At 40.1% G+C, this 27,930-nt stretch overlaps 1 protein-coding gene across 1 annotated transcript in view; it reads left to right on the top strand.

Annotated features, from left to right (window-relative positions):
- The window catches only part of LOC114156669 (ubiquitin-conjugating enzyme E2 E2-like), a 50,754-nt gene that overhangs the window by 1,097 nt on the left and 21,727 nt on the right, over positions 1-27,930 (top strand). The window contains exons 2-3 of the mRNA XM_028037235.1: positions 1,909-2,106; positions 7,951-8,001. Of these exons, the coding sequence (XP_027893036.1) occupies positions 1,916-2,106; positions 7,951-8,001 (242 nt within the window). The 5' untranslated portion in view covers positions 1,909-1,915. The remainder of the gene's footprint in view (positions 1-1,908; positions 2,107-7,950; positions 8,002-27,930) is intronic.

Here is a 27,930-nt window from a genome sequence, read left to right as displayed (position 1 = left end):
ACAGGATCTGGGAATGTAAATAGAGGCATTCACCTTGACTTACTATTATATGAGCTCATTGAATTTAGTGAATGTCACCTTGTACGTGTTTTACATACTAGAGTTTCAGCTTGACTGGCTCTGCGCACCTGAATGGAAATATTCATAGTTTTGGCTCCAACTCAACTTCTTTTGATTGAGTTTTAAAACATGTACTGTTGAACGAAGAAGTGGCAGAGGTTAGCAGGTCAATGATTATTAAAAAGATGGCAGGTGAGGTCAAAGCCACACTGAAAACAGTCCTGCTCTCTCCTATAGCCTCCGAAAAAAAAGTCCCTTTAAAGCCAACTTCTGGCTAAATGCTGCCATCAGCTAGTAGAGAATTAGGCTGAAAAGAAAAAAAAATCCGGAAAGGAAAGTCTTTTCTTTCAACTAGGAAAGGCAAATCTCTCTAAATCTCATTTCACTTTTGTTAGGGTTCAGATTGAAATTCAGCTGAGAATCTCTAGCAGGACCAGAAAGGTTTTAGCTAGTAAAACAACACAGTAATAAACTCAGTTGTCATATGGAAACTCAGTTGTCATATGACTGTATTGGAGGCGTAATTAACAGCTGGAGTTCTGTTGAGAATCAGATGGAATAAATAAGAGGAGAGAGACAGATTGAGTAGTTACAGGATCTATCTCTACTGTGTTGGATAATTGCAATTAGGGCTGAAACGATTAATCAATTACTAAAATAATCGCCAACTAATTTTGTTATCGATTTGTTGTTAACTGGAGCATACACTCATATAAAGGCTATTTGCTGAAGGAACAATACAGTCGGAGCAATAATAAAACCAAAACTGTGTTAAATATATCTACAATTTGCTTTTAAGATGGAGAGAAACAACCTGTAACTCTGCTCTACCAGAACTCCTCTAGTCACAGTTTCAGCTTCACCTCTTTCAAATTCTTTCAGGGAAATCTTCTGTTTAGCACCTTTTGCTGTCCAACTATTAATAAGTGAATCAAAACATGAATCACCAGATCAGTCCAGCAGAAAGGCCCGAGTTCTTCACATGTTGATGTTAGGATTGTTTTATCCTTTGCTACAAATGATCAAGTGTTCTCTTAAGGAATGCTGTTATTGTTATTGTCTTCTTATTGGGGCAAAAATGAATCAAGTTTACTATTTGGATTTTCTTATGCATTTCTAATTTTGCTTAAAATAAGCTTAAATGAATAAATGAAAAATCTGCAGAATGAGCCAATTGTTTTTAAACGATTAGTCGTCATAATAATAATAATAAACAATGTTCTTTGCAGCTCTAATTGCAATAAAAGGCTGCTTAGAGAAAACACAATGTGAGATCTGAAATTAATGTTAAGTACTATTGAATGAGTTGATTGGATTCTATAGCTACAATAAAATCTTAAACCGGTTTGATTAAATATCTGCAAAATCAATAGTGGTGCTGTCCTTGTGATCTAATTATAGATCAGTCAGTCATTCTGGAATCATCCAGCTTTCCCTTGATGTGCCGTGATCAGAATAATCCTAGAATCCTAATACTTTCTGCTAGATTCCAAACTGCTCCGTCCATCGTGGATCCTGCAGGACGGTTCTGATCGCTGAGGGACGACGGATCAGTGAGCGGCGCTGGAGAACAATCTGAGTGCTGCATCGTGGTGCTTTTCCTGATAGTTGACTCTGAACAAATAACAGGAAATGAGGCGGGAGAGAGAGAGACAAAATGGTCCTCAGCGGGAGTCAAAGCAAGGCACTGACAGCGGTGCACCCCCCCCCCCCCCCCCAATTATTGTAGACTATATTTTAGGACCTAGAAAGTTGTGTGTTTTGTTTTCAGCGTCAGTCTTTCAGTGTTCACAGATCTGTTGTGTTTCCTCCTCACTGTGTGTTAAATTCGGTCTCTGTGCTCCGCAGAGTCAGCATGTCCAGCGAGGTGCAGCCGAGGCCGGACGACAGCCCCAACACCAGCGGGGGGAGCTCCGACGCCGAGCAGAGGGAGGCGGCCCCTCCGGAGCAGCCCGGCCCCGAGCAGCGGGACCAGTCTCAGCCCAAGAAGAAGGAGGCCAAAATCTCCAGCAAGACCGCTGCCAAGCTCTCCACCAGCGCCAAGAGGTAGATCCGCCGCTCTCCGATGTCCTTTGTGTCCTCTGCGGGCCGGCTCTGCCCCGGCGGTTGCATTCAGCCTCTGCGCCGGTCAGTTGTCACCCACTTGTTGTGCAGTTTTCTCCAAGCCACTGCTGAAAAACGCCTGAAGACTTCGGCTGAAAGAGCCGCTGGGGCTTGAAGCCTTTTAAGGATGCTGCCTGACAGAACAGAAGGGAAGTGCTTTCCAAGCTGCTGCCGTTCCAACGGGGAGAGAGTCGATAAGAGACTGATTGAAAAGAAAAGATTGTGAAACATCAGCCGAGTCATCTGTCAAATCTTCACAGAGCAATTCAGAGAACATTTCAGATACAGCCTGGGAGTGGAAATCTCATATTTTGACATACGGTTTACTGCAAAAGTAATCACACCCCTTAAGGTTTTCCATATTTTCTGCTTTTGCAGCCACAAACTTTAATGACAAATAGGAATCTGAAAGTGGGCTGCACATTTATTGTGTGAAATGTGGCTACATAAACTTTTCTCCGACCTCAGACTTGTCTGACCTATTTCAGCCTCTATCTGGAGGCTTGTTCTGCTGCAGTTTGGATTTGGGAGTAGTCCCAGCCCAAAACACGCTGTGAGATGGATAGAAAAATGATCCCTGCACATTGCCTTAAGCCTCCAATGCTTTTCTTACCCCTCTGTATCCCACACAACTAGTTAGATCTGAAAGATTGCTGTAAAATCTTCACCACACAAACCAGAAAGGGAAAAAAAAGAGTTGACCCTGTTAGCTCAGCCCAAGTGCCCTGTTTTCCTTACGTAACAAAGAACTGCCTCTTTAGATGACTTCATGGGAGATTGGAAGCATTTCTCTGTGATGACACAGAGCGGCAGCTGCTGTTATGTGACCAGGCAATAAGCAGGCCACATGCAGAGCCCATGTGCCTGTGTGTTGATTGGGAGCTGCTCAAAGACGTGTTATCATTTTCCACACTGCGCTCCATTCGCAGACAGCAGCTGTGCCTTTTGGTGTTGGCTGTAAAAACGCCATCATCAAAATAAAGAGCGAATCATCAACCTCTTTAGCACTGGACAGTCCGACTCGGGCTGACCCGGCCTGCGTGGCTTCAGACCCGGCTCTGGCGTTTTTGCATCAGCACCTCCAGCCCGGTCCCACCCTGCTCCCTGGAAACCTGAGAGCTGTGGTTCCAGTCGGGCTGGCCAATCCGACTTGTGCTTGTCTGTGGTGTACAGAGTGAAAATGAATAGTGAGAGTACAGTGCCCTGTGGTGCTCCTGAGCTTCTGATCACCTGGGTAATCATTGATCCAGGTGATTGTTGAGGCCTCTACCTTTCTCTTGTGGAGTTTGAGGGTTTGCTACAGTTGATGTCTCCAGATCCACAGCTGTAAGCACTTACCCATCGGAGTGTGTTTACTGAGCACTGATGGGCAGGTTTTCCTTTGGTACAAGAACAAGGCAGACCTTTGCCTTGAAAGGAGGACGATTAGCTTGTTCCTGAACTGACTCTGTTCTGACCTTGAATCTGATCCTTCTGCTGCTTTAAGCATATAATCTTCTTCACCCTGATCACACATTTTTGATATTGTTCTGCTATTACTTGCTCTTCAGTTATTCCTTGAAGTGGCTTCCATACACTCCTGAAGAATTCTCTGTCTCCATTCCTTTAGGCTCTTTTTCTTGTTCAGCAGGTCCTCCAGGTCACTGGTACATCAGGCTTTGTTGTTGAGGAAGCTTCACAGTGTTTTAGAGGGGCTGGTATTTTCCATTCAGAAGCTGAACAGTCAGTTTCTCACTCAGTCTGGGGATTGATATCCTCTCCATGTGGCTGGAACAGAGCATCCCAGTCTGTACACCCAAAAGAACCCTGAAGGACTTCTTCAGCTTCCCGTTACTATCTGTTCAGTTCTTTTTGTCACAAGGTGCCTCTGAACAACAACTTTATATTAAACAAGATTGCGATCTGATTGGCCAAGAGCAGGACTTGCCTTGGTGACGTATGAGTCCTTGACATTTTGGTAAAAGAAATTCAACATTTTGTTTTCTCTAGGAGAGCAACTGAGAAACTATTGATAATTTGGAACTGTAGTAGAGAGTGAAGTGGGTTGTAAAAAAGGAAAAAAACGTCTCATTGTAACACGTAAAACTATGTTTAAGTCATAAATGCAGGAATTATATATACATATATTTAAAAAGAACAACTCAGAATTAATGTAACAGACAACATGCTGCCACTTTGAGCAGCACAACTGACTTCAAGGATCCTCTGGGATTCCTAACTCAGAAGGAATTCATATCTGCACTTCCTGCTTGGTGCCATTTGCCAGCCTTTTTAGAAACACGCAGATTGGCTGCACTTTGTGACAGCGTAGTTCTCAGATTTGGAAGTAGCACTTCGATCTTGTGGTGAGCCGGGCGGTCAGATGTCCTGCGTAGGTGACCCAGCTGCAACCATCCAGTGTGCTTTGTTTAACACACAGGAGCTGCGTCAGGATAAAGAAAAGTGTGCTGCTGGAAATGCAAGTCTCAGAGGGGCCATTAGTCTCATTACATGTTCATGGAAATGATTGTCTTTGTGTTCAGAGAGGCGAAGGCCAACAAAAACGGTGTGAGGAACCAACTGTCATCAACAGGAACAGTAACTCATCCGGGGAGGAGTGAGGGGTAGTACAACTGATCATACCACAAATCTGGCCTTCCTTGGAGTGTGGAAAGTTCATTTGCAGTTTGCCACAAGCCACAGCAAACATGGAGGGATGTGACGAAACCAACGTTGAACTGAAGCATGGCGGTGGCAGCATCATGCTTGGAAGATGGGTCGCGTTAAAGCTGAATATTCTAATAATGACATCAACTGTGATTAAACCTAACCTTTCTTTCTCTTCTTATTCGTTGACATTGTCACGGTTATCCCATCATTCACCCTGAGCGTTTCAGCCTTAAGGACAATAAAAGTCCATCCAGTTAGACTGATTATTTTTATTATTATTAGACTCCTATATTATTAACAACCAGAGTTTCAAGGCCTGGCATATGACATTTTGCATCCAACCAGTTCTTTCTTTGATAAGGTACACATTTAAACTGAAATTTAAAAACTGTGACTCAATGTGTTAAATCCAGCTCAGATACTTAATACAGATATTTATCACTTTTGTTAAAAATATTAAAGACAATGAACCATTTTAATTCCAGTGACTAATTCTGAACTGCTTTGGTTTGTCGCTCATCCTAATACAAGCCCTCAAAGTTGTGCTTCAAGGTGTGTGGATACTTTAGCAATGCACAGAATATTCTGGTGGATTGCTTTACACAAAGCATTTTTCTCTGATCTGTTCTTTGCCAAACTGTTTCCATTGACAAAAAGCCTCTGGCGTAAAAGCCCAGATGCTGTCATAGCATCACCAGCAGCAGGCAGTAAATCCTCCTTATCACCAGTAATGGCTGCATAATAAAAAGAGAACCTGGAAGGTTCCTGCTTTATTGGAAGGTTAACCAGCTCAGTGATATTTAGTTGCATTTTGGAGCCGCTTGCAGTAATAAATCATCAGCTGCAGCATCCACTCGCAGCAGCTTGTGTTTCACCTTATAAAGCGTCTGCATGCAGAGACCTGCAGGTTTCAGTGCTGTAGTGTGTCTGCTGTTTGCCGAGATTATCATGTAGAACATCAGAAAAATATGGTGTTTGTTAAAGGAGGCTGTGTTAAAGCTGGAGGATCTCACTTTCACCTTTTTGGCTCACTGTTTCCCTAATGATCCCTTTGTTTCTGTTGTGCAAATGATCAGGAAATAGAGCTGAAATGCGTTGGTATTCACACCAGCTGTGGAGATAGTGTTACACCTCTTTCACATATGTCTAGTTTTCATCTCTATGTGCTGTGACTTCTCTGGTCTATGTTACATGTTTATGAGACTATAGCTGACCTCTTTGTTCCCATTACTTCTCTTTTTTATTTATTTATTTAGTTTTTTGTTAATTCTAGTCTCAGCTTCCTGAGACTAGAAGCCTTCATGTTGCTGGAAAAAGTTGGGGGCTGGGTCGAGGGAAAAGGTTCTGAGCTGACAGGACTGGTACCTGGTGAAGTGTTCTGCTGCTGCTTCATGTTGCGTGTTCACAGACGCTGTTCTGCAGCCGTTGGTTGGAACCAGTGGATATTGGACAACCCATTCTCCTGACATTTGCATCCCATTTTTGTCCACAGAGCTAGTGCTCACAGGGTGTCCTCTCTTTTTCAGACCAGTCTTTGTAAACTTGAGAGATGGTTGTGGGTTAAAATCCCAGAAGATCAGTTGGTGCTGAAATGCTCAGATCGTCCTGTCTGGCACCAACAACGATGCTGTGTTCAAAGACACTTAAATTGTCATTTTATTCCTATTGTGATGCTCAGTTAAAACTTCATACAGGCCATCTACAACACATTTCAAGTTGCTGTCATGTGAATGGCACATTTCTTGTGTTCGTTTTATTTACTTAGCAACAATTATATTTCCCTTGAGGGTCAATAGATTTCTCCTGAATTTGGTTGTTCCTTGGTTTAATGTGTAAAAAAGAAAGCCAAACAGTCTAAAAGTGCTTTAGTAAAGAACTTTGAATGTGTGTGTGTGTGTGTAGCTGTTGAGTTTTCACAGTATGAAGAAAAGAACATCAAACTGCCTCACGGTCAAGGTGAAAGTCTGCTCCTTCCTTCTCTCTGATTAACTGCTTTGTTAGTTTGGTTGGTCTGAAATTCTTCTTGTTTCTGAGAATGTTGACCTGCTTCTATGTTGTTTATAATGCGCAGCCGTTTTCAACAAAGAAGAAGAAAACTGATACATATGAAGTACGCAGCTTTTTTATTGTGCTTGACGTGCGATGATGTGTTTCTCCTCCTCACTCTGATTCAAGATGTGGAGACGTTGGCCTCATCAGCTACAGATCAAATATCAGATGGTGGAGTTTAGGGAAAAGATGTATGTAAAATTTTATCTCTTGTAGCTCTGCAGCTAATGATTATTATGGTAATTATTATGATGATTAATTCGGCAAACGGATTTTAAAAAGTATATTCAACATTTTTTATATTTAACCTCTTAAAAAATGCAAATGAGCATGTAATTCTATTCAAGTTCATTTGTACAACACATTTCAGCAGCAAGCCACTTCAAAGTGTTAGTGTTCCATTTATTACAAGTCAAAGGCTGCTCAATAGGTGGTTTGTTAGCCTTGATTTAAAAGAACTCAACATTTCAACAGTTTTGCAGTTTTCTGGTAGTTTGGTGCACAGAATCTGAATGCTACTGAGTCAGAAGCTTCTTAACCTTTGCTGTAAGACAGACGGGTACAGAAAATTATTTCTTCCGCCTTAAAAATTCTTAAAAGAAACTTGGATAAAATGAATGAAGTGCTTTTGAATTAGTATTTTTGGAATTGACTGTTTTTACAAGAGAGAGGAGTAGCTGTTCTAGCTGATGGAGTGATTGTAGAACAGCTCCTTTCTTCTCCATGCATGCAGACAAATCACTGGCATGTAATGAAAACCTAATCAAGGAGAAATGTGCATCCGTTAAACTTTCTTCATGTGCTCATGCAGTACAGACATGACTGTGATCATCAGCGTTGTTCAGAGTTATGACACCAGGATCAGTTACCGCTCACATGCTTTATAAGGTGACTAACGCGCAGCTGTGCACGCCTGTGTTGCTCTTGCATGACATGACTTATTCCTGTGCTCAGGAGCTCATTGGAAAATCGATGAAGTGTTTATTGTGCTCACTTCCAGCTTGATTTCACAGACAGCCTTTGTCTCTGGGCGTGTGTGTGTTTGTTTGTAGGAGTGTGATCATAACCCAGATCCTCGTCTCGTTTCAGAATCCAGAAGGAGTTGGCAGAGATTACTCTGGACCCACCACCAAACTGCAGGTAGGAGGCTGTTGATGGTTGTTTAGTTTTTTTTGTCAAGGCTCATCTGCGCCTGTCACAATAACTCATTTTTCTGGGTGATACATTGTCCTTGAAGTTATTACAATAAAAGATAATATTTTTGTTTTGAGACCATTTTCAAATAATCGAATGGCAATGGCATAATAATGCAAGAACATATTCTCAAAGATCAATAAACCTTAAACATTTAACACTAAAACCAGAAGACATTTTAAATATCCAAAATAAATAAACGAACAAATAAAATTAATTATGAAGTCTCTGTAAACAAAATTGTGCTTCAAGAAGAGGGCCAAAGCAGCAGACTGAAGACTTTTATCATCCAGTTTTTGGTAGAAAAAGAGGAAAACGATAAATCATAGACCTCAGTGGAAATTATTGAGTTCGTCTTAATTTATCATGAAATTAATGGAGTTATTGCTTATTGTGACGATCCTCGTCATGCTGGGAGATGTGTTTCTGTGTGCGCATGTGTGTGTGTTATTTGAATGACAGAGATGGTTAATCCAGAGCGGAGTTTGCTTCTGTTTGTTCTGGATGAAGATGAGTGGATCTGAAGGTTTAACCTGACATGAGGTAAAAATGGGAGAAATAAGGAGGTTTACCTCGTTGTCTGTCTGTCCCTGCTGTAGTGACAGCAGTGCAACCCTGCTGCAGCTTGATGGGTCTGCATACTGAGTCACTCTGAAGACCTGAACACCAGCCTTCATGTTGCTGGTGAAGTTGGGGGGCTGGGGCGAGGGGAAAGGTGGACATGCTTGATTTGGTTATTTATCATTTGAAGGCTGCATTCACCCCAATCCAGCTTAGTCAGCTTTAATCCAACTCCAGTTGGTTTGCCTAGAGAGTCTGGTTGTTTGTGGAGGTGTGAATGCTAATAGAACTCTGATGTGGACCAAAAGAGCGAACCGTGGTCTGCCTAAAAACCCAGGTCTGGGTTTGGGTTTGGTTGAAATCCCAGCCATTCCGCTTCAACAGTTGATTCTTGTGTTCCTGGTTCTGCTCAAGCCTAAGCTCATAATTACACTCCTCCACATTGAGCAACTCAAGAAAAAAACTTGAAAATGTTCTTTATTCATCTCCTATGCACTGTATTTCTACCTCTCCCTTTATTTCTTTGCCAATCTGTTTATCAGTCTCTATTTTTTCTCTCTCTCTATCTCATTTTCTAAGTGTTTCTGTCTCTCTGCACCTTTCAATATTGGTCAAGCTCAGAACCAGGGGTAATATTTCCCCTCCAACAGCCAAGCCAGGTGAAAACCTTTGAACTGGTGGTGACTGATCTCTGCTGCAGGTCAGGAGCAGGCTATGAAGCTCTTTTACTATTTAGTATACCCTGGGCTGAGGATGGATGCCTGCTGATGTTAGTTTCTGAAGTAGCGGCAATATGTGTTCACTGTGGATAGTAATGATAGTTAAGGTATTTGGTGTTTAAACTTCTTTAGAGGCGTTGGGCTCTTGTAGTGGACAGCTGTGGTCTCTTGATCCTGCAGATACTGGGGGTTCACAGTATGTATAGGTTTGCTTTGTAAAAAATGGAATTTGTAAAAATAATCAAAAAAACACTCATTTAATATGTTATGTTTCCGAAGCAGTACATTTTTTTGTTTGATACACAATTTGAACCTGATTTGTAGTTTTTGGAACCAAATCAAATCTGCCAAAATGCTTGAAACTTATTGTGGTTCTCAAAATGTTTGGCTGGCTGGCCATATATCAGTTCCACTTCTTTGTTGTTTTTATTTGTTATCATGCTTTCCAGTGAACACACCTCAGCTGTCCTGTCAGTCACTGCCACAGTGTGTGTGTTGACTCACAGGTTATATTGACTGAAGTCTCCTATTCTGTCTCCTGTCAGATGAGCAATCAGCAGAGCAGGAAAACGAAATTTCACAGACAAACATTGGTATCAAAACCTGACAAGCCTTTGAGAGGAGAGGAGAGGTGGGAACCATTTGAAGAACGTCAATGCTGAGAGCAGCACTTGTGACGAATGGATTGAGCTGGGCATGTCAGTGGCAGTCGGATGTAATCTGGCTGAGGCGGGGCACTTCTTTAAACGTAGATTTCAGCATTCATCAGGCCCCCGGGGTTTCTGACTCGCTTTTACCAGCTCCCAGTTCCATACAAGGTCACAGAATCCCCAATTGTTTGATTTCTGTGGCTGGTTCCACCCCAACAGATCAGTTTATCTCGTCCCGTTGTGCTACAAGAGAAGGACAGTCTCACAATGTGAACGTTTAATCCATTCCACTGAGATGAATTTCTGTTCATCCTCCCACATTGTGTCCTCCTTCACGCGCTAATCAATCTGACGCTGTTAAATCAGCTTCTCTCCATATAAAAGACGCCATGTAAAAGTGCTGTGGACAGATGATGGGACGCAGGCCATTACCCTGCAGGTTTCATTACTTCTACTTCTTCTTCCTCTAGTAGAACAAAGCTTTGTCACAGACATCCTGTCCGCCTTAAGAGCTGAGTTTCCATTACAAATGTGTGCAAATCTTTGTCTATATTCCGCAAATGTTGGAAAAAACACAATTTCGCAATTGCTGTGTTTCCCTTAAATAAGAAATGAAATTAAAATCACACGTGAATAAGCTTGTTCATGCAATTAGTCATTAAAAACCATGGCAGCAACAGATGTAAACAGTTATATGAGATATTTTCATAATTCAGTCAAGGTTCTAGCGCTCATCATCTATTAGCCAATCAGAGGAGGCTTCGGCATTGTATTCAGGCATGGGAGCAACAAGATCCATCTACTTGGGTAAATTGTAGTTTGTGATTTTACAGAAGAACTATGGATTCAACAACAACTTTTTATGGACTGTGATGCTGTGAGAGCTCTGGAGGACACTGTCCAGAGCTCTGGAGGACACTGTCCAGAGCTCTCACAGCATTGACACTAGTGCTGTCAATAGAAACACCACTAGTGTCTTCATTGCATCTCTTGGCTGGCTGAGAAGGGAGCCGATCCCCTTTGGGAGCAAGAGAAAAATCCCATATTTAACTTCCACCGAGGTAACACGCCTGTTTCATGGATCATCTGCTGCCTCCTCAGAAAGTGTGTGGAAATATTTTTAATCATTTTTGTCACCCCTCCACAGAGTAATTAATTGAATGTGACAGGCGCTCTGGAAGGGTATGTAAATAGCCCCACACCCGACACTCTGTATTAGCGTACTGCTTGGTTGGCCTTCCTTGTTCTGTTTGGGTGTGTGGTGTTTTTTCAGGGTAATTATCATATTCTTTCATGATATTCTGTGTAAAATAAAAATAAAAATCCAACCCCCATCAGTGAAGGGGAAACAATGTGTGGATTCCAGCGGGGGAAGCGGGAAGACGCTTCTCTATTCGTCTCCTTTTTGACTCCAACAAGACGATACGCTTTTTAACTGAAAATCTTTTGAATGTGAGCCAAGATCTTTAGAAATGAAAGCAATAGGAGGAAGAAAGATATGAGAGAGATATATACCCCCTCACAGATCTGTTGTTTTTGCTTTGTATCAAAATTAAATGCTTTAGATAATCAAATAAATGCTAATATCACAAAAGATAACCCGAGATAACCCAATGTACATAAACATTGGAGATTGTTTGTGTTTACACTCATATATTGATATATGTAAAGGAATTATCAGAGGTTTTTTTTATTTTAATTTTTTTTATTTAGAAGGTCACCTCCATGAAACGTTAACGTTTTGCCAGTAGGATTCCTGAAAGAAGAGCCAGATCAGCTGATGTACAGCTCTGTAATGAAAGCTAGCAGTCTTTGGCGTATAAAACACAAAATATTTCAGAGCTACAGGAGAGAGAGCAGTCTGGAATTATCACCACATCACTTAGTCTATTTACCTAACTCGGGGGTCGGCAGCCTGCAGCTCTCTTTAGCGCTGCCCTAGTGGCTCCCTGGAGCTTTTTTAAAAATGTTTGAAAATGGAAAAAGATGGGGGTGGGAAATATATTTCTGTTTTAATATGGTTTCTGTGGGAGGACAAACGTGACACAAACGTTCTTAACGTTTTCCAATACTATAAAAATGTGTAGAATAAATATAAAATTTCAACATTTCCGACAACAAAGATTTGTGTGTGACACGTTTCTTTCAGCTGGGCAGGGTGCCAGGCTGGTGGCTGCTGTGAACAAACAGACGGGTGTGTGGTGGGCCGTGGAGAGCAAAGGGGAAAAGAGGAAAATAGCCGAGGAGAGATTCTACAGTTCTTGGACCAAATCATTTGCATTCATTGCCAATGCGGAAGGATTACCTGAATGTTTGCTCTGTAGCAAGTTCTCAAATAACAAAAATCCATACTTTCCGGACTATAGAGCGCACCTTACTATAAGCCGCACATACAAATGTAAAAATAAATTTAAAAAACTGGAGACGCACATATATAAGCTGCATGGTTCAAAGCGTGGGGAAAAAGTAACGTCTTATAGTCCGAAAAATACGGTAATGTGGAAAGACATTTCCAGGGAGGGCGCTACATTAGCGTCAAGTTTAAAGTTGCACCTTACATGCTGGATGTTGAGAAGCTGTCCAGTGATGTCCGTGAACAGAAGTCACATTAAACACGTAAGAACACAATCCTGTATTAGGCATATATATTGAGTAACAAAGTGGTTGTTTTTATAAATTGATTAGTGATTTTTGTCAGTATATATGACACTTGGTGATATTGTATTTAACATCCTCAGGTCCGAGGATGGCTGCGTTGGTTAAAAGAGTAGAGGATCCTGCTATGTTTTACCGTTGCACTGACTTGCTTGGCATTTGCACAGAAATCAAACTTATTAAGTATATATAATAAAATTTTATATACTTTACTTTTTCAATAGGCTGCTGTTTTATTTTATAACTGCAGGTTGCGTTTTAGTGCACTCCGTTTGTTGCCCAGATAAGGGCACGTTATGCACATTCCGTTTTGTTGTTTTTTTCAATCACACACTTAACGGGATTATTTACAAAGAGCGATCGTTGTTATGCAAACTGCATTTGGGAGCAGATTTTTCGGGTTCCAAAAGGAAAAATATCTTCCCCTGTCGAATCTTCATAATAAAAATGACATTGAAAATCTGATTTCTTTATTGCCTTTATTTAATTTGATCAATGCAACGAAACATAATACATTCATATTGTAACGGGAGATAAACTGAAAGCACCATCGTACAACGGAGTAGTCACGTGATGCGTCATTCCTTCCAGGACGCACTGCAGGGAAAATGAACATTTAACCCGTTTAATCCCACTGGCAAGAATTGTTGCCAGACATTTTTTCTAACTTTAGAAGCTCTAAAAGAATTACTTTGACTTTTGGCAGCTAACTGAAGTTTTAAAATAAAAATAATAGGGTGTCTACTCTAACCAATATCAATTATGTTGATCTATGTTCATCTTGTGGTGTCACATCTGAATAAAAACACAGGAAGGGAGCAGGGCTGTAATAAACTATAAAAGTCAGCGACTCACAACATGAAGGTCAGGAGCTTTACTGACTTTTTTTTCTAGTACTCAAACAGCAGAGTTTAAGTCATTAGCAGTAACACTAGTAGCATCTAGTCTACTTCTATACATCAGGGGTTTTTTCTCATGGGTCAAACCTCCTGCTGTTTGGCTCATCAGCTGAAGAGACTTCAGTGGCTGTAGTTTAAATGTTAGCAGAGTTTTAAACTTCAAACAGCAGCTCACCGTTTTCTTCTCAGCCATGAAGTCTCAGGTGAGTCTCTGCAGGAAAGACAGGGTGTTATTGGAAGAGAAGGAAATTGGTTTGTTTATACGGACCAATTGTAGCATGACGTCATGCAAAAAGCTGCTTGATGACTATCATTGGTTTTAGCTGTTAAGCTGTCAACATAATGCACTAAATCTTAAATGTACGCCTGATATGTAAAAGAAAAAGGAACGCAGTGCTTTGCTACTAAATGTCAACACTATGATAACTAGATGACAAGGTCAGGAAAACGTTTTAATAAAAAAAAAAACTTTGAAGGAGAGGGAAGTAGTCATGCTAGCTTGCCTTTGACAACCTTAACATTGAAATTTGGTGTTTCGGTTCAGTTCAAAAAAGGCAACCCTCACACCAACTCTGACAGATCATCAGTAGAGCAGTGTTTAAATTACCTAATCAAACATCTCAGTGTTTGCTAATCTATCACACTGATCACTTATTAATAATAGCAAAATAAACATCAAGTATAAAAATGTTCTGTTCTTTGTGTGGGAAATGTTTGATTGCTTTTTTTGGTGTTGAATCCTGATGCATATTGTGGTGGTATGGTCAGTTGTTATGGCAACGAGTCTGCGTGTAGTGTGGCTGACACAGAGCGCAAGAAAAAAGTGGGTTTTGAGTTATTCTTTAACGGTTTTTCTGCGCTATTTTTCCTCTTGCTTTGGCACATTGCACTAAAACATCTCCATGTTTCATTTAGTTAACGGAATTGCTCTGCTGCTGCAGTGCGAACTTAGTTCATTTTTATATTTTTCTTTTTCAGTTTTTTCTCTTTATCCAAGGGAATGCCTCACCTCCCCAAGAAAGATTGTGGCATGTAGTTAATAGTGTTCACAGTGAATATTGTTAATTTTACTAGCCTATCCAAGTACCTCGAGACCCTGTCATAAGCCATTTCTATCCCTACGTTCTGTATTTAAGCAGCCATGTACTTAAATTTACTTTACATTTACAGCTGTTCTGCTTTAATACACAAATAGGAATCATTTTTATAATTCCTTCCTTTTTGTTGGATTCAAAGCAGCACATCTTTCTTCTTTTCCTTAGAAAATAAATTAGAACCAGCAGATCAGGCCTCAGAATAAGTATAAAGCTTATCTACTAAATCCACTTAAGGTTCCATATACAGGACCTGAGGAGATGGAGGTTTAGAATTGGCTTTTTTTTTTTTTTTACTTTGATGCAACAAAACAAAACAAAAAAAAACATGAGTAGATAATAACACAGTTTGATCCTTGTATCTGCTCTGCTGCTTCATTTCTTTCTGTTCAGAATGGAGCCTACCAGGCTGTGTTTGTATTCCAGTGGCTCCCCTCAGGATATATCTCCCATAAGTCTGTTCTTTGTGAGAGTTACAAGGCTCTTAGTAGATCCCTCACTTCAAAGAATAGCCCTTTATCAGCATCATCAAAGCATACAGTTCTGCTCAGTGTTTGAATGTTTCCACCAAACAAGATTTAAGGACAGTGGTAAAATGTGGTAGCACTTAATCTGCAGTGGTTTCTCAGAGATTGGTGAAATAGAAGTTAGTGTAGGAATTTATTAACTTCATTTTATGGATTTACAATGCTGTCTGCTACTGTAAACTAATATAGAGAGCTGGTAAATCCTTAAGGCAACATGAGGGGCTTCTAAAGTGAGAATGTTTAGATTTAAACAGTCTAGCACGCTGCAATTCGTTAGCTATTGGGATTTAGTTTAAATGGACAGCAATGGCTTTGCCAGCTCATTGGTTCCTAAAAACATTTTTAAGTTCCAATCATTATAAAAGTAAACGGCAGTTTACATTGCAGCAGTATTCCAGTTGTGGAATAGGGCCAGACATGGCAAATTAGCGGAAGCTATTAATGCTATGGTGTAGAAAGAATAGAACTATGGACAGAATGCAGGAGTTGCTCCAGTCTGTTATAATATAAAGATATGGGTCAAAAAACTCTGTTTATAGTAGTTATGTTTTTGTATTTTGGTAGCATTAAAGCTGCAGTATATAACTTTTATAAATAATATTTTTTACATATTTGTTGAAACTGTCACCATGTTTTGACAGTAGGATAATTACACAGATGACCTATAAAAAATTTACCTCATTTGCCTTCTCCCAGTGCCAACTAGAAACCAGGAGGAGGGTCTTGGTGCTGCTCATACTCCGTTCCCTTCCACTGTTTTGCCCCTTTTCTACACTTCATCTTCCTTTTGATAGCAGAGCCTGTCGTGAATGCTAAAGCTAGTTAGCATGGCTGCAGATGACAGCGGGTAAATAATTTTTCTTTAACGGTAAGTTCTCTGCCATCAGCACATTGAGCAGCGTGTACACGAGGTTGTGAAGAGGTGTGTTCTGCTCTGATGTTTTGGTACCGTTTCTTCTTGGCCTCCCTGAACATGTTGTATCTGCATTCATGCTTTTGTCAGATAAATGGGAGGATGGCCAGTTTTTATCTGCAAACATTCTGCAGTGAAACAGCTGGCAAGTGGGTGCACCAGCTGTTCAGCCACAATATCCCATTCCATGTTAGAAATGCATTTTCTCTTGAAACAGTATCTGCTCTATAAGGGATAGTCAAAGAAAGCGAAGTGGGGGATTGAGTCTGGATCAGTGGTAGGGGTCAGCTGCTGAGGGCGTTCATCTCAACAGTTCCCTGTGAGTCAGGTGGAGCTGCAGGGGGATCATGGACTACTGTAGCAGGATAGACTGATGACACTTTACAGACATGTCTCACTTGGGTTACGTCTAATGCCTTCCATCTCTCATGGCCCTTGGAATTGCAGGGAGTTAGTTCAAACATTTACACAAAATCCTTATTTTTACATCTAACTTTTCTGAGTTATCTTTCTATCCATGTATGTTTTTTTCTCAAAGTTTTCCACACATTTCCTTCGGCCATATTTTCAGTAAATGTGATCCATAAAGCCTGTTTTTGATGGGTCTGGCCTGGGAAGCCTGGTACTTGAGGGGAGAAGAGAACAGAAATGGAGTGAGAAATTAAGCTGAGAGTGGCAGAAACAGGCGTGCCCATCTGCTGCATAAAGGATCTGAGTGGAGGGAGTTAAAGATTTCTGCAGCCCCCCTGCAGGGAGAAAAGGCTGTGGAGCAGCTAATTATTCACCATGCCTTTATCCAGGCATGCTGCTGGGAAGTGTGTTGCGGTTTCTGCTTCTTCTACATGTTGAAATCAGCTTCCACTCATTTGCAAATCTGTCAGAACAAATGGGACTTTAGGACTTTTATGTTTAATTTTAAATATTTATCTGAAATTCATTGCAGGTACTGCACATTAAAAAACGAATTCTCAGTTTGTCATATTATGGGAAGTTTCCACATACAATTACAGTGATTTTTTTACCGTGGAATTTCATTGTATCAGAACCATGAGCTAAAACAGAGCACTTCTAGTGCTCTACTCTTCTTTCTTTAAAAAGGGTTCTTGCAGGTTTCAGAAAGTTAAATTTAAGATCTTTTAAGACTGTTGTAAATAAAATTTAGGACCAGCATAACACATTACCAGAAACATTTAGATTGACATTTTAAAAAATAAATATTTTAACCCTATCAATTTAGTTGTCAAAGAAGATTCAAGTTTATCAATTAAATCATCTCAGTTTTAAAACAACATAAGCAGCTATCTTCTTAACCCGAGTAATCTTCCCAACATATTATTTTATGTCTGCACATACAACCTCACCCTTTTAGTCTGAGCTCATCCCCAGCAGCACCTTTCTCAGTTTGAAGGGGTTTAATTTTGGCAAGTTTTTTTTTTTTTTTTGCTAAAACCTTTCTTGCAAGTTTTTCTTGCCAAAGTGACAGAAGATGGAGAAAAAAATGAGGGCAACAATTTAGACTAGAAGAGAACAGGGAAGGCACTACAGTCAATCTGACTTTTACTGTTTTTTCATTTAAGATATATTAATCATAATCACAGTTGAATTTAATACAAGTATAATTCTGAAAAAGAAAACAGGAATCATGTTTTATTTTTAATTGATTGTAATTAAAATCATAGTTGCTCACTTCTGTGAGAAAAAGCAGACAATGTTAATAATACGTGTCTTTTTTCTATTTGAGTGGTTAATAAGATTTATATATTCAGTCTCTTTTAGAGTCTTTTTTAGTCTGCGAGTTTCCTAAGATAAAAATAAAAATTAGTTGAATTATTTAGAAATATGCTATGGGTGTTGCTAATCTCTCCTGAGATCCTTCAGGTCTTAGCTCAGATAAGCACACACTGCTGTGGATCTGGGAAGATCATCGTCACGCTGTAAGGAGCAGCTTGTTTCCCTCTGACAGTGAAAGTTGATTCATTTAATGGAGAATCCCCCTGAGAGTGGGTTCAGTGATGTTACAGAGCAGAGCAATGCTGGTTCAGTATGTATTTTTTTCCCCAAATGGACCCTGCTGATGTGTAGCATTCAGGCAGATAAAGATTCAGTGTGTCCTGTAGCAGTTGTGTTCCCTAAGCTCAGCTTCAGACTAGTTTTAAAGAATCAAAGTAAAGATGTCTGATGCATTATTATAAGAATCATGTGATTCCAGTTTCTGCACGTTTTACTCCTCTCTCATCTGCAGTTAGCCGCAGCTTACTGGGGTGTTTCTGCCATGGAGCCTGGATGTGTGAATAAAGTCATTAGTGTGCATTAATTGTCTCTGCACACTGTCTGTGTAGGATGAATGATTAGACTCTTAACACACGTTTCCCCTGCAGAGAGGCTGCTGCTCAGAACTCCCAGCCAGTCATATCTTCTGTCCATAAACTAAAGAGTTTCATTTGAGTCAAATAACTTTATCTTAAAGTTAAACTCATTGGGGTAAGGTAAGGTCATGACATGTTAACACCGACTGTAGAAACAGGTTTAGCTGCCGGAGGTCATGCAGGGATGTTGTTTAAACACAACCACTCTCACTTCCTTCTAGTGTGAGTATCACTTCCTCCTGCACTTATACGCAGAGATTCATTCAGGTTGAACACACACTGGAAGGCACATGTCTAACTTCCAAACTTGATAGTTATTCATGCTGAAGCGTTTCAATGACACATATTACCTAATGATGTTATTGAAACCCAACAGGACAGTAATTTCTTTTCTTGGTGCTTTAACCCTGGGACTGTTGTGGTAAACCAAACCAAAAAAAATGAGCCAGGGTTTATAGATTTATAAACCTCCAAGTTTAGTTTTTGGTATTTTTAGTGCCTCTAAAATCACCTGTTCTACCTGTTTACAAAGTCTTGGCTTTTTGCTTACACAGTAACATTGTTGTGGTTGGACAAAAACAGCAAAGCTTTGACGACAGGCTCCAGAGTGAAACTTTTTAGAAATGCAATGTGATCCATGTAAATGCAAACCAAAAAGATTTAGAAATTGTCAGTCATGCCATTTTGCTCTAGTGCTCTCAGACCCGGTTTTCACCTGCGCACAGCACAACAATGGAGGACCTCCGTGTCCTGTCTGTGCTGCTGCACCTCTTCTGGTTATTTGGGGTGTTAAAGCAAAATCTGCTCACTGTGGAACATTTATGCCATTAGGGATGGCACAGGGATCAGAGGCATCAGATGATGTGTTCTTGTAGGTGCACATCTACAAGCAAAGGGTTATAAAATACACCGATTTAGAAAGTTCACCAAGTTTCTCCACCTTCTGGCATTTACACTACATAGTTTCTACTGCTATTTCCACTTTCATTCCACTGTTGTGTAAGCTTTTTCTGGATACACAATGGGAAACATTGTTGGAAACGTTACCATGTAAACAGCACCATATCCTTGAGGAAGCAGTATAATAAACTGCTGTTACCATCTGCAGTACAGACAGTAAAAGTGTAAAAGATGTGACCCTGCAACCTCCTGCTAAACGGCTAGAGACATCCTCAGAGAAATATTATCTGGACTGGTAAGCCTGTCTGCTGCTGAGGCAGGGAGAGCCATACACAGCTGTACACGCCCGTTAACAGCTGCTTTTTCTCCTGCACGGCATCCAGGAGGAAAGATTTCTGTCCTCCAGCATGATGAAAGTCAGATGTACGCTGCCTTAGTTCCACTGGGCCAGCAGCCTCAGCCTCACACACCATGACAAACTCGTCATCTTTGGCATTAGACTGTATAATATTTCAATCAGAATAGAAAAATGATACTGAGAAGAAAATGTCAAATGAATATCTGCAGTGTAAATCCTTTCATTGATAAAGAAGTGAAGTATATCTCTGTGTGGCTAACCAGAACCAAATCCGGATTCGGTCTGTCCACTCGTCTGAAGCAGAGGCTGAATAACGTTGTTGGTTTACATTGCAGAGACAAATGTAACACTTGATCTACAGAGATTGTGTAGATCAAGTGTACCTCAGATTATGGGTTGGAAAAGAGGAGCCTTAGATAAAGCTGAAAAGCTACAGCAGCAGGCATGTACAGCTAAATCACTGACACAGATATGTCATCTAGGAAGCTATAGAGATTATCTTTTCTTTTTTTTAGGTCAAGGTTCAAGAATTGATTAGGAAACATTTCTACTACATTGCCCTGTGGTTTTTAAGGCTGTTATTTGATTTTATTCATTGTTTGGATTTCCCATACCAAACAACAGGTTTAAGTCTAGGAAGCAGAGTTAAGAGGATATAATTGAAATAGTGCCTCAATATTTTAAAACTGCAACGTTAAGCTCTCTGGGGTGGATTTCAAACATCATGCAACCGCTGTCATTATGTTGGTAATGACCAAATATGAGCCATTTATTGTGGACCAGGCAATTACCATTAAGCTGCTTTTCACCCATAATGTTGAAGATCAGCTAGATTATTAGATACATCGATCCCAGTCCCACCCTGGGCTGTGCAACTGTGTTTAAACGGGCAACGTTTTGTTTTGTCATGATTTAGTGTGGGTGAACCCTGGTGGTCATTTGTAGTGGTTAGTGACCTTCTGTAGCTGTACTGACTCCTTCCAACAAGACACTGCTGTTCTTTTGTTACTAGGTTGTGGAAAACAAGATACTGTCTTTATTTATTTCATTCTTTTCCTCATCCCAGATTTTTATGTGGAGAAACCCTTAGGTTTATTCTGCTTACATCTGTCAGGAATGAGGCCCATCAGTCATAAGGTGTTCTCAGCCTACTTTCTAAAATATGATTCTTTTTTTCTAAAATGTCTACCATCATCATTTTTGCATGACAGTATTTGTAGACTTGCTTCTATCAAATTGTTTTTCAGTGGCTTTGTGACCTGTTCTCTTCCAAGTTTCTTTTTATGGTTAGAAGACATGTCAAGACATGTGGAACTTAAGTGTGGAAGGAATCTTATCCATTAGGGAATGATGTTCTTACAGTGCTGTGAAAAGGTATTTGTCCAGTTAAATTAGAATTTTGTTTCTTGTCACTTCAATGTTTCAAAAGATCTCAATTTTACAATTTGACATCCCACTGACTAGTTATCAGACACTTGATGGCAGATGTTTCTGCAAAGGGTGAAACAACCAGTCATTGATTTTATGGGGTAAATAGTATTTCACACATAGGCAAGTTGGCCCGATCGCTTTTTCTCAAATAAAGAGAAATGAGTTAAATGATGTAATTTAGATGATTTGCTAAGAATTGATCAAACACACACTTAAGGTACAGAGGTCAAAGTGCATCTCTCTGGTAGCAGAGAGTAAATTAATGTGAATACAGAAACTGTACAGACTTGATTCTGGTGGTCAGATCCGGTGGATAGATGTCGTTTGATCGAGAACCTCCAGTTATAAAGTATCAGACTGTGCAAACTGTTCAGTGGATCTCCTGTTCATGAAGCAGACTAAACCTGCTTCACTCTGAATCAGCCCCAGAGTCTGTATTCTGGGGCTGATTCAGAGTGTTTCCCCACTATGCCCCCTCTGTTTATCTCTCCATACCTCTCATCCGGCCAGTGTCTCTCCAAACTACAGTGCTACCGATTCGATAGTGCAGTGAGATGCCGGAACTGAGCAGCCCATCATAAAATCAGAGCAGGATACTTTTGATCCAGCAGGCTTTGCAGCTCATGCCTTGTTTTTATCCACTCAAGGATTGTGTTCCCACTCACTCCTCCTATTTACATCTTGGACTGTGATGTTTTACTGCTGCTTGTTTTGAAGCAGTCTGAAGGCTGATCAACCAGAGTAACTTTGTCCATTTAGTCTCCTCGGTTTTTCTCATCTTGATCAGATGAATTACCTGCTTGGTGCAGTGACAGTTTAAAAGTAGCTGCTTTGTGGTCAGCCAGTTGTAGGTCACCTGTTCCCCATATGGAGCTTGTGGGAGCCATTCACTCGCCTGGCGCTCCTACCCTGACATTGGTTTGTCTGCTGGTAGGACCCTGAGCTCCTATTTATTAAACGGGGTGCCTCATAAGACCCAATACGGGAAAGTGACAGATTCCCTCAGGATTGTCTGGACCGCTGTGCAGCTCTGCTTAATTGTCTGCATGCGTCAGTAGATTTTCCATCTGATGTAGCTGCCACGGTTGTTAAATTCTTAATGTTTCCTTTTGTGGTCTGCTTTCAGCAGCCATCACCTTCAAGCTTGGGTCCCTGTTGGGGGTGGTGTCGTGGAAGTTCTGCAGGGACGGAGGCTTTTCAAAGAACTAATGGATCCCTGGAAATCATCCCTAGATGGATGCTTTGATAGAGTGTCTGCAGAGTTGGAAGGAGGGAAGACGGGGTTAAGGAACTGCCCAAACACACACGTACAGTGAAAATGTTGGCACCAGGTCTAATGGGTCCAAAGCTTGGGTTGGGTTTCTTGAAGTTTCCATTTCAGTTTTGGCAGGAAGATTTTCACAGCCCCCCCACCCCTCTGCTCCTCTCCTCCCTCAGCAGCCGCCTCACACAGAGAGGATTACACCCTCATGGCAAGGCTTTGATTTCACTCAGGTGATGAATGCCCAGCAGCAGCTGAAACAGAAGGTAGGCAGAGTTTAGCTTGGAGAAAGAAGTGAAGTAATGAAATACCAAATGAGGTGTCCTGCTTGTTGTTTTGGCCCATGTCTACTGAGGCATTGACTGTTGGACTTCTGAAAGTGTTGTGTTTCCTGCCACGTGTTTTTAGCTCATCCATTTGCTCTCTCTAGGACTCTGCTACCGTCTTTGTTGTGTCTTTGTCTTTGCATGGCTCACTGTTGGTACTAGTGTTCTTCATTGCTCTCTCTACAAGTATCTGCTTCTCTTTTTCTCACTTATTTGAAGTTGAACACATGTACATCTCCATGACGTGTTTCCACTGTGGTCTTAATTTTATTTGTACTTTGAAATTACAGGATTATATTAATGCCCATAAAGGATTATGGTGTGAAGCAGTTTCTCAGGTGTTTGGCTCAGCCCTTTAGTTCCAGTTAAAGGAACTCCTCAGGCTGCAGCATTCTAAGACATTTTGGACAAGTTTATTCTGCTGTCTTTGTGAGAACAGGTTGGGGATAGCCCCTTCCTATTTCAAATATGCGGTTTGATGCATGGCTCCAGGCAACCAGCATTAACCAGGTTATCAGATACTGTACTGAATTTTCCTTTGTCTGAAACTCAGAGCCATGAAGCCTCGAGGCCATGAAGACAATGTAATTATTGGGTGGCCTATTAGGTGTCAAACACAGATTAATCACAGTGGAAGGAGATGCAATGGTTTCTAAGAATAGATTGCTCAGGGTGGCTGGTTTTCAACCAGACCACAGTGTCTATGATCTTTTTCTCAACACAGGTTTCCTGAAACTGCAAAAGCAATTTATTTGTGGTGAGACAAAAAGCTCTCCCAGAATCACTGACAGGATTATTAATAAAAGCCGAGGTGTTTAATTTCCAACCCATTACAGACTAAACATGGCTGAAAGACTGAATAAGATTTTAATGGTTCACCAGCTCAACACACATAAATGTCAAAGTCAGCATTTACTAAAACATGATTATATTTAGGCACCTAAAAACTCTGAAAGGTCTTTAGGAAAATCTTAAACATTGTTGGTCAGCAAAGTTCCTCTGACAGTACTGCTAGGGTATACCTCAGTTCAAAACATCTCCAAGTTATTACAAACTTGGAGATGTTTGTAATAAAGTGGTTCTCATAAACAGTTAATCCTCCTCTACACCTTGAAATGATGAGTCGGAGAGAAAGAGTTAAGGAAAAACCCTAGACTTGCCAACTCTCATCCATGTCCCGGCTACTTAGAAGAACTCCAATCGCATGGAACATAAGAAATTATGTGGAATGAACCTTTTGTTTCATAAAGCCTGCACATTTACAAGAGCCATCCTTGCAGGAGGTGTCTGTGAAGCCCAGGCTGATTCAGAATGTTGATTCTACATCACAGCGGTTGGAAACAACTTTTTCAATAACTTGGCTGACGAATGGAAGGTTGGAACTGGCCTGTAATTCAGTAATAATGACTTGTCCAGATCAAGAAGTTGTCTTGGCCAATTTGATTTCTATCGAGTTAGCACCAGTCCTACTTACAAATATTTTATGGACAGCTTATAAAAAGGTTTGTTTGAGTTTTATAAAGAGATGCGTCTCAGTCAGATAATGTTTCAAAATGTAGGAAAAGTATCAGAAGAGACCCTTTGACCTGAATGTAACTCCTACAGAGATTGGTGCTTTTATTCAAAGAAATGGAAGGATGAAAATTTACCATCTTGCAAAGCAAGTCAAAGCAAGCTAAACATTGTCATCTTATTAGACACTGCTCATTTGGAGTTCTCTTCTACCATATTCAGAAACTATTCCTGACAAGGTTCAGGTCTTAAATGATGTTATGTTAGCTGACGGGTAAGAATTAGAGTAGCATTAATTTAACCTAAAATGAATGCATTCATCCATTAATCATCCATAATTGTTCACAAAGAATAGTAAACATATGATTAGGACCTTTTCGGATGTTTATAGTGACAGGTTGAAAGAATGCTTAGTTCACTCCATAACTCATCTGTCTAAAAAAAATAGCCATTGTTTTTAAAACTTGCAGAGCCTTAATTAGCCAACCACAAACATGTTTTATCTTTATCTGGAAACAGATGTCAGCCCTATGGAGGTCTGCCTGTGTGTTTCACCTCTTGAAAGGAGGCAACTCCTCTACTCTAAGTAGTCGCCTGTTGCCAAATGTGTGTCCTGGCTGACTGTGTCAATTAAAGGAGTTTTTAATTATTACCAAGTTTATGTCTGATTTACAATCTGGTTTTAGAAATAAACATTACACAAGAATTTAACCGCAGTATTTAAAGTCATTAACATTTTTATGAATTGTGTTGACCCTAATCCTAAAATAAGTTTGTTTCATTTCTATTGCATCGTTAATCCAGAGCAGATCTGTCCCATAAAACTATCCGCTGCTTCAAAAATGAATGGCAGAAAATTACTATTGTAAGGTAATACCTCTAAATACCTCAGCCAATAAAGGAGAGTTAGGGGTCAATACTGGGACCCATTCATCCATTCATTCATGGATGATTGAAACAGACCTTATCTACCTCCATACAAGTCTGAAAGTCATCCACTGTCCCCTTTTCGTCTGCCAGGAGAGAGGGCCGATCGACCGACAGACCCCCACCAGGTTGCCAACTCAGTGACTTTGTTGCTATATTTAGAAACTTTTCAGACAAAAAAAATGGTAAATCGGAATCAGCAGGTCAGGGTTTATAAAGACCAGTGAGCAGCCAGAAATTTGCAATCAGTGCACTCCTGGTTTTACCTGATTTTTATATATTTTAGTTGGAATGTTTGTGTTGTGTTAGTAATATTGAAGTATCATGCTGTAGTCTTGGCCTGGACACTCTAAATTAAGCTTGACCTGGTTAAATAAAAGTCAAATAAAAATCGAAGAATGGTCTGTGCAACTTGGAGTCTGGTCACAAACATGAATGTAGAGTAAATTACACACACAGAATGTTTCTGGCTCTGACTGATTGTGGTTTATTGGAGCCCATCTGGATAGAAGAGTGACATTAAATCAATGCTCAACCTAATCAATGGTGCCGTGATGACTGTGGGGACAGCCGCGATAGATCATTATGTGATCGCCTGGAAGGTCATACCGTGTTTCCTTTGATTTGCCAACACCCTTTCTCTCCATACAGCATGACCCGGTGGAACGCTGAAGTCTTAGTGCTCTGCCTCTGACCAAATGTTTCTCTTCACGCTTTTCCTCCAATCATTGAGCTGTAAACAGCTGAGGTCGTGAAAGCGCTATGCCATCATGCCTGTGTGTCTGAAGGGTGCCAGCCAACACAATGAGCGTGTTTCTGTGACCTTCAGGAATGCATGGATCTGCATTTGTTTTCTGTGGACATCCTGATCACCATGTAATGTCAAGGCTGAAGCCCTTTTTGCAGACACCAGTCAGTAAACATGATAAACCATCATATAATCAGACTTCATTAATCATCTGTTGTTTTGAAGCTGCTTTTCATAAAATCACCAGCATTATGATTATTGGTAAAGCTTTATGGAATCACTGAGTCTGTTTTAGGACTCTGCAGTATCAGAAAGACATACACATGTAATTAGCAATTGGTTATTAGTGTATTTTTAGTGTGTTTTAATGAATTATGGAGATAAGTGACCATATTTATATTAGCAATATTTAATAATATTACTACTCTATTTTCTTTGACTGTGGTTCAGATCCTAGATATTTTACAGGGCCAATTATAAAATACAATCAATTAGAATCAACTTTAAATCATAATTTGTGAAAGCATGTATAAAACATTTCTTAGGGTGAATTAACAGTTAGGACTAATGAAATGAGCTCAACTCTTTATATTTACTGTGGTTGTCATTAAAATAAATTTTCATAATTGATGCTGTACGTATAGCTGTATTTGGAGGTTCGTTGTTGCTGAGATTGGACATGCTTATTTTCGTTTAAGAAAAGCCAACTTTCTCCTTGACTGGGCATGGAGAACATGCCCTGGTAGGCGAGTCTTCTAAATGCACATCAAACAGTAAATCAGATCTTATTGAAGATACTGCGTTTTTGTGATGCAAAAGATGAAAGACAAGCTGTAGATGAGAGCATTTCTCTGGGGAAGAGACACCATGCTGGCATAGGATTTTATTCTTTCTAAATTCCTCTTTAGAACAACACATCTGATGTTATTCAAATGGAAATAAAACAGATTTCCTATCAACCTTTGAAGATTTCAGTTCACTTTAGGTTATATCAGAAATGTATAAAGTAGGGATGTACTAATCTCAAAATTTGTACCGAAATTGATATCCAATATTAATATTGCTGTTATGGCTGATAAACAATATTTACCGGTATTGTACATAGGCCTGTCACAATAACAAATTTTGCTGAGCGATTAATTGTCTCAAAAATTATTGTGATAAATTATAATATTGTTTGAAGACCTTTTTACACGGATTTAATGGAAATGACGTAATAATGCATGTGATTTCCTGCCAAAGATAGATACACTTTATTTTCAAAGTTTAACACTTAACACTGGAACAGATAAACAAAATACACAAAACAACCAAAAACAAAAATAAAATGGATTCTCGGTCTCCATTAACAAAAAATGTACTTGAATAAAAACTAAACAACATAAAGCCAAAGTGGAAATAAATACTGCATTCAACTAAGAGTGCAGATTATGAAGTCTATATACTATGTTACCCTTCAGTAATCATTAGATTTAAATAGAGACGATGGGCACATCCGACTACCTGATGCAATAGTTCACACTACACGACTTTTTGCCTGATTTTCCCCTTACAACAATCTTAGAACGTTGGGCGTTCGAAGACACTAGCCGCATGCATTGCAGGTAGATTGTAGTAAAGCATTGATTAATGCCTGGTTTTAAAATTTGTTTACTGGACTTGTAGCCATTATTTTGTGCCCATTGTTGGACACCACATATCATGATCGAACCATTACACCTAGGATTTCTGCCGGCTAACGTGTGGTCTCTCAGGTTTTGAAAATGGGCCCACAATCGGCTGACAGCGCTAAGATTGTGTAGTGTACGCTGGGCTTTACACTAAGGAAATGAGGAAGGGAGGGTCAGTGGAGAGCACTGGAGTTAAGCTTTTTTTTATTCAGTGTCATCAACAGAAAGAGGAAAAAGGCCTGAAGAAACGATAAAGCCGATAATTAAAATGAGGTTATTGTTTATCGCGACAGGCCTAATTGTACATGTTATACATATTTCTCAACCCTTTCGACACCTTGATAAAATCTACCACACT

Source organism: Xiphophorus couchianus, chromosome 13 (genome assembly GCF_001444195.1).
Source record: "Xiphophorus couchianus chromosome 13, X_couchianus-1.0, whole genome shotgun sequence".
In the NCBI taxonomy this organism is placed as follows: domain Eukaryota; kingdom Metazoa; phylum Chordata; class Actinopteri; order Cyprinodontiformes; family Poeciliidae; genus Xiphophorus; species Xiphophorus couchianus.
This window is presented reverse-complemented; position numbering and strand designations above follow the sequence as displayed.